Source organism: Nicotiana tabacum, chromosome 14 (genome assembly GCF_000715075.1).
Source record: "Nicotiana tabacum cultivar K326 chromosome 14, ASM71507v2, whole genome shotgun sequence".
In the NCBI taxonomy this organism is placed as follows: Eukaryota; Viridiplantae; Streptophyta; class Magnoliopsida; order Solanales; family Solanaceae; genus Nicotiana; species Nicotiana tabacum.
Window position 1 is genome coordinate 103827447 of NC_134093.1, and position 7710 is coordinate 103835156.

The following is a 7710-nucleotide window of genomic DNA, read 5'->3' on the forward strand; positions in this document are numbered from 1 at the left end:
AAACAAGGTCAAAGAATTTAAAAAGTGATGTAAAAGCTACCACGGCTAAAAAGAAGAGGACTACCACGGTTAAATTGTGAAATTGCCTATCCGCATGTCCTCCTAATTTTTTTCATTTTAAGTCTTTATAGTAAATTTTTCATTTTGAGAGCAACTCTGTTAGTACTAAAGACAATTCACCTTAGTTGATCTCCAATTATCAAGACATGATCTATGGACATACTTTTGGGTTCCTTTACAGTGGCAGGGTGCAATCGGATCTCCTAAAAATCAGTCACCAAACTTCCAGGTGTAAGTATAGTAAACAACAACAGTTCTGAATATATATGTAATTACAATCACGTAGTCGAAAAAATACTCATTATCATTGAGAAATATATCTTCCTGAATGGTCTACATATAACTAAGCGCATAATCAACACCTTCACTGTCTAGGCATATGCGACATTGGGATAGTTCTGCATGTGACAAAGATTGAATTCCGCCAACTTCAACACTTAGAAGGTGACCAGTTGTAATTTCAGTTGAAGGTGAAGTGTCCTCAGAATTCAGATTCCTCGACAATGGCAATATGTGATGAGATGGGCTCTATTTCTGAACTATCCGCTACCAGACTGTCATTTGACACTATTCGCAACGCGAAAAATCTTGACTCCAGATTAAGCTGTAAATCTCATCACGGGGGCTATTGTCCTTACAGACCATTTCAACTGAGAGCGAGAAAACTGCAAAACAGTAAAATAACTGAGAAAACCAGGAATCTGAAGCCTACTTAAAAATGCAATGTTTTAGGTTCAGTGAAGCAATCTGCAAGAGATTGAACATAGAAGATGCAGCCTTCAGTCACTACGATATATATTCAAAAAACACCAACATACATTATGATCATATAATAAGCCATTAGGAAATTTCTATCTACTTTCATTTATCTGAAGTCCTCCTATTGCTAGAAATGCTTCATGAGCATTTTTGCAAGATGATCTTTTTGCCTAATTTACTTTGTTATCATTGAAATAAGCTTTTATAAGACCATTATTGTACAAAATTACTTCTATAACTGCATGAAATTTGACGAGATGATATTGTTTGGTGAATCGGGTTATCTAAAGAAGATTACCTGCCACTGGGAACTTTAAATGGTGCAGACACATTCTTCCTCCATCAGTGATAAAGAAAAAAATGTCACAAAGGGTCGGAATTTCTATTTTAAATTTAGTAGTTTAAGGAGTCCTGTCTAAACAGGTGTTACCAAATATCTTCTTAGCTTTTCAAAAAAGTTAAACATTAGAGAAACTAATAGTTGGTCTAAAAACCGAAAACAGGTCCCCCATTTCTTGCTAAATATAGTTTTACACCCATAAATAGAATATTATTAGTTCCTCCATTAACTTATGTGTAGGATGGGCCAAAGATCTGAAAAAGTAATGCTCCATACAGAGTTTACCAAATAGGTTCTCACATATCCACTGGACAGATATGTTTTCTTCCATGGAACGATCCAAATGAAAATTCCAATACTGAAGCAGGTTTATGATATTGATAGCTAACACTAGGAAGTTCACAAATTGCTTCAAGCAAAAAATTAAATGTTCACTATTCCAACAGGTCAAGAAATGAAGTAGCAGAAGAAACTGTCTGTAAAAAGATGCATAATATGTCTCTTTGTTATCTGGATGTCTCTTTGTTATCAGGTAATCATTTCAAACACAAAAAACCTTCTGCTTGAGCGCCACAACACTAAGTAGAAAATACTCACAAAAAATTGCCAGAGAACCAACCAGTCAAAATCGTGATGTATTCCCTTCAGTAAGCAAAGTCTCCAACTGGAATGGTGTAAAAATATTTCAAGAACCTGGACATCTACATTAGCACTCATTGTACTTTTTTATTTTATTTTTGTTATAAGCACACTCTGTGCACCTTATTATGCTAAGAAAAAACAATTGAAGAAAAGGTCTGTAAAGGTCTGGAAAATGTGGATTTCTTTTTGCAAAAGTATCAGCAATTATTAGTTTGGATAAAGGTACCTCACAAGTGATCAACTTCTATGTGAATAGTAAACATAATTGGTCAATTTTTGATGAAGAAAATGAAGTGTTTGAACAACTTTTACATCAAGCCTTAATTTCAAACCAATCCAAAATGCTATGTCAAACAAAAAAAGATCAACATAAGTAATAGCGTTAACCCCATCAATTTTAAAGCAAAACCCAATTGAACTTCAGCTGATTTTAAAAAAAAACATAGGTATTGCAAAATCGATTAACGGACAAGGAGACCTCCAAATAATTACATCATGACGCAGTTTTTCTAATTTAGCAATTGGATACTAAGGCCATTCAAACAAAGACAAGAAGAAAAAGTATAGGAACACAGCTAAAATACCCAAAATCAAAAAAGAAATTAGGGCTTTTAGCATAAAGATGAATTTTGGAGTATAAGGGTAGAAATAAAGAGGAACAAAGTCAGGGTACTTTACCAATTTGGCCGCCTAAGAAGAGTGTCGTTTCAGGCGTGTTGATGAAACACTCTGCTCAAACTGGTCAAAGTAAGTAGGAATATTAAGAAGAGACCTCCCAGTCCCACACCGGTATCAAAACTCCAATATAATTACTTTATAAAATCAATAAAATAATAGAGTATCGCTGAGCTCGGTTGCGGGAGCTTGTGACCCAAGCTGGGGGCAATGGTGGACTTAGGACTTAGGACCACAAGAAAATGGTGGCTCGGGGATTGTGGTGTGTTCTTAGGCGTCAGTTCTGCGGCCAATCCGTTGGTTGGACCGTCGCTTTTTTATTTGGTTCTGGGGCGGAAAAAGTGCAAAAGTTATCCCCGGTAATTTTTCGCTGGACCCGTGTATTTATACAAAAATAATTATTAAATATATAAAAATATTTAGCTAGAAATTTAATCCAGCTATTAATATATAGTAACTTAATATCACTACACAAATCTATAAACTTAAAATCTTAAAGCCGGGTAGGTTCTTTCGTATATATCAATGCAAAATGTTTTGAACATTTTTTAATGTTATGTTTTATAATTTTATGGTAATTAACCTTCTTATAACAGGACAAACATTAATAATATTATTTAAAAAAAAGTATACTTTTAGGATATATAATTTATATTCTCTCTTTATGAAAAATGATTGCATTAATTGTTGGATGATAAAAAGGAAATTATTGGTTAAAAAACAAAATTCAATATCAACATTGCATTACCTAACAAGTACTTGCTTTTTTTATATAAATCTAAACAACGCTTCGAGAATGTGGCGTATCGATCGTCTTTGTTCTCTATTTTTTTCATTGGAATTTTTTGGCTCCTTTTCATCTTTCCTTTTCACAATCTTAGGAATTTTATTAAATCAATATCCAAGTCAGTTCCTTTTTTTTTTTAACTATCATCAAAAGAGAAAAATAACCTTATTGATAATCAAATAATTCAAATTAAATATATCCTCCTCCATTAGGGTTTTCCTAGATGAATGTTCAAATTCTACGCGGTACTGATATTTTTCACGAGGTAAACACCACACGGCATGCATAATCTCACTCATTAGGGAAGGTTAAGGAAATTTACTTATTAAGGTTAAAGAGAATAGTTTTTGAAACTTTACACTGAGACCCTCTTGAGAATAACAAATTCAGACAACTTACATTCACACAAAGCCACATACTCCAGCATTAATTAAATACTAACTATATAATTTTGTTTCTCTTTTGATTAAAATATGAAGTCCATCGGAATAAATTGAGACCTTCTCAAGCAGTTGCTATGGGACCTAAGTTGACAGACGTTGTTTCCATTGCCTTATTCATTGCTTCAAATCTTGGTTCTTTAGCTTGGAACTTAAGAGCTGCATACAATTTCATATAGTCCTCAAACACAAATTTGGGATACTTTAGTTTGTTTTTCTTTTCTTCTTTCTCAGCCAATTCTGGTGCTGGAAAAATGACAGCATCACTCCCTGGATTGTAGAAAGATGCTATGGACATCCTGTTCCCATCTGGCTGAGCAATTACCCTGTGCTCCACACTCTTGTATTTTCCATTTGTGATCACCTTCATCAACCATTCAACCAAAAACAAAATTATTAGTAAACCATATAAATATTTTACTAACCACATATTAATGTAATAAACACTACATAATGACAATTGAATTAAGAGTTTATGTTCTATAAGTTGATGGTATAAACAATAATTCTATTTACTATTTCTAAATTTCCCTCCTTCCGCCCCTTCATTACTATTTGGATTTTCTATCAATCATATTGACACTGAAATAAATTAATCTATTAAGTCTATATAACTTGAATCCTAAAATAAATAAAATAAAGTATACCTCTAATTGGTCACCTATGTTGACAACAATTGAGTGGCTCATTGGTGGGACATCAATCCATTTACCATCTTTTAGGAGTTGTAGTCCACTGACTTTGTCATCTTGGAATAGAAGTATGATTCCACCTGCATCTGTGTGAGCCCTTAGACCCTTGATTAGTTCTGGTTTTGGACAAGGTGGGTAATTGGCTACCTTTGTTCCAAAAGTTGGACCTTTTGTACCATAAAAAGCCTTCTTTAGATAACCTTGTTCAAGGCCAAGATTCTCACATAGCAAGTCCAAAAGATCCTCTGCCAGTTTCTCTAGTTTTTGTGCAAATTCTTTCATCACCTTCCTGTAATTATGCCCAAGGTAAAATTTAATAAAACAAGCAAAGTCATGGAATATTTTTGTTTTATTTATTGACATGGAATTTACAAATTGGCGAACACGGACGTGTGTCATAATTTGGTGTTGAAAGTTTGACCGTCCATTCATTAATTATATTTTTGAGCAATATGCACATAGTTAGTTATTTTATTGTGACAAGAAAATATACTCTCTCTCTCTCTCTCCTAATTCATTTGATATATTTTGGATTTCGAGATTCAAACTTATTAATTTTGTCTGTAAACTTGAATATAGAATCTTTATTTTATTTTTTAAAAATAAAGTTTATATATTTAGAAACTAAGGCCTCATTTGTCCATAAAATATTTTTCCTTTTTTTCAAAAGAAATTTTCAAAAATGTGTTTGTCCATGAAATTTTGCAAGTTTTTGAAATTTTTTCGAAAATATGTTTTTCAAAACCACTTTTTCAAATTGTACAGAATAATTTTTCCACTCACAAAATTATGCATTTTTTCAAGTGAAATGCATGTCCAAACAAAATTTCAAATTCCAAATACTATTTTTCAATTTAACTCTAAATACTACTTTTTCTTCAAAAATTATAATTTTTATGTCCAAAAGCCTACTAAATCAAAAATACTATAAGTCACAATAATTAATAATTTAAAATATTTAGCATGTGAAAAAAATCGTGCATGATTAAAGAAAAACTCATTTGATTTTCGAAATTCGAAATGCATCAAATAAATTGGGACAAAGAGAGTATAGTTTTATGATTTTACTGGTATAGTGGGTAAGTTTCAGTAATCATACAAGAAAATAACCCCAACACATTCCAATATTTGGAGCATAGTTTCTACTTATGTCAAAAACTATAATTTGGTGATGAAATTGAATGCTAAATAAAGAACTAAAATTGGAAATATTTTGACCTGTAGTCATGATCAAGATCAGGAACATCTGAGATGTTTGAAACAGGAAGGTGTTTCAAGAAGAAAGTAATTTCCCAATCCAAATCATCAATCTCAGTTTGAACAGCCTCAAGTCCTTTGTTTGCCACCATTTCTTTGAATCTTTGTTCCATACACTTCTTGTAATGTTCCTTTGTTAGCTTCTCCACAGTATCCATAAGCTCATGAGAGATCCCATGATTCACCAGCTTTAATTTTATGTATCACAACAGACAATAAAATATATAATTATTGCGCGCGATTTAATTGATTATAGCAGGTTCTTACTCTATTTTTAGGTTACAGCTTTGATACAAAGAGTTATCTATAGTTGTAGATCAATTATACCTTATGATGTAGAAAATCTGTACAGTGTTAGCTAACAGAACTATAAACTCTGGAGAAATTAAAATCATTTACTCACTACGTTAGAGTAGTTCTACTGATCATGTGTGAAATAATATTTACACTAACAAGTTACTAAAAGATGACTACATGCGATCGTTTTTAACAAGTGAAATTAATAACCTAAAAAATACATTAAATTACCTGCTACAATAATATAAAAAATTAAGAATGTAAAAAGATAACTACACTATTAATGTATATAAATTAAATATACAATAGAATATTACCTCAAGGAAGCCCCAATTTTCACAAGCATCCTTTAATTTCTCCATAATCGCAACCCTTTGTTCAGTGTTAAGCATCTCCATGTCAACAACTGGGAAGGTCTCCATCTTTTTTTCTTATCTTTCTCACTCTTCTAAATAATCTACTATGGAATTAATTTAGTAGCTCGTTTGCAGAATGGAAAGGAAGGGTACTTTGGAAGAATATTTATAGACGTTTGAGGTATGGGGAAACAGAAAAAGACAAACAACTAGGTGATTTATTGGAAAAATCTAAATAATTTACAAATATATACTCTTTTCTTTTCCATCTTATGTAAACTTATTTTCTTTTAGTTATTCTGAAAAAAATGGCCCCTTTCAAAATTTAAAACAATTTAAGTTTAATTTCTCATTTTACCTATAATGTAAAAATATTATAGCCACATAAATATAATGACACGTTTAAAACTATCCGTTTCATAAACATTATAGTCACACAATATTACGACATACTTAAGACTAAAGTGTTTAAGAAATTTTTATTTCTTTCTTAAACTTTGTACCCGATTAAATATATTTATATTAATTAAAACAAAAAATTAATGAATAAATACATACCGATTAAATATATTCATATAAATTAAAAAAAAATTAATAAACAAAAACATATAGGAATAAGTAAAGAAGTGGAAATTAGTGGGAACATGAGTCGTGGAGGAAGTGTGTGAGCACATCCTTTTCTTATTATTGCTTCATCCGTCTTCTTTTTTGGTGGGGTTGGACCTAATTAATTCTACTTCTCTTTGTTTGCTTTTTTTTCTTGAATAAATATTGACCAAAGTAGCGTTGTCACTTTTCTTCATTTTTACGCCTTTGTACACTATAAGTATAATGTAGTATAATTTTGTTAAATAGTTTGTATTTTATGGGTTCGACTTATAGTATTACACTCATTTTAAACCCACTTGTTCAAAATGTTGAACTCGCTTATGTGTAATACCATGTAAAGTTTAAAGCATCCTTACCTTGTGAAAAATGTAAATTTATAGAAAATAATGTACATATGTGAAAGTATACGTGGAATTGCTTAGTCAATTAGTCATGCCTAGAACTTAATTAGTTAAGAATTTCTTACTGCCGGTAGGTTTAAGAATACAGAAGTCAATATATTTTAGATGTTTTGTTGTTGTCCCGTCAAGGTGCCTCAAGTTAGACTATTAGAGAATTCAAGTATATTGTATTAAGGGAAGAATTACATAACGCCACATTTTATGATATTGTTTACTAATATTTTAGGCATGAGAATGTACTTTCTATACTTCACACAGATACAATGTTTCCATAGATTATTCTCTTATGATCCCAATCTATTTGATAGTGTTCAGATTTCGAGAGTCAAATAAGTTATTCTTTAATTGTAATTTTTTTTATATGCCTTTTAAATATGTCGAATTATTAATTATAC

General features: G+C 31.3%; 1 protein-coding gene and 1 long non-coding RNA gene across 2 annotated transcripts; both read right to left on the bottom strand.

Moving 5' to 3' along the window:
- Positions 1 to 261: 261 nt before the first annotated feature.
- On the bottom strand, positions 262 to 2851 carry LOC107777681 (uncharacterized). Its single transcript, XR_001646252.2, has 2 exons — positions 2480 to 2851; positions 262 to 725 (listed from the first exon to the last, which is right to left on the bottom strand). It is a non-coding gene; the product is annotated as an uncharacterized LOC107777681 (long non-coding RNA).
- A 710-nt stretch (positions 2852 to 3561) lies between these two features.
- On the bottom strand, positions 3562 to 6455 carry LOC107777719 (1-aminocyclopropane-1-carboxylate oxidase-like). Its single transcript, XM_016597879.2, has 4 exons — positions 6267 to 6455; positions 5614 to 5840; positions 4351 to 4684; positions 3562 to 4067 (listed from the first exon to the last, which is right to left on the bottom strand). The coding sequence occupies exons 1-4, from the start codon at positions 6369 to 6371 to the stop codon at positions 3768 to 3770; spliced, it is 966 nt and encodes a 321-aa protein (XP_016453365.1). The 5' UTR covers positions 6372 to 6455; the 3' UTR covers positions 3562 to 3767.
- Between the last annotated feature and the right edge of the window lie 1255 nt (positions 6456 to 7710).

What these genes read in the sequence shown, in the direction of transcription:
- LOC107777719 (XM_016597879.2), bottom strand. Translation starts at nt 6,371, where the DNA reads ATGGAGACCTTCCCAGTTGTTGACATGGAGATGCTTAACACTGAACAA. An exon ending in AAAATTGGGGCTTCCTTGAG is followed by an intron (nt 5,841 to 6,266) that starts GTAATATTCTAT and finishes ATAAAATTAAAG; the next exon opens with CTGGTGAATCATGGGATCTC. An exon ending in ACATAGGTGACCAATTAGAG is followed by an intron (nt 4,068 to 4,350) that starts GTATACTTTATT and finishes TGGTTGATGAAG; the next exon opens with GTGATCACAAATGGAAAATA.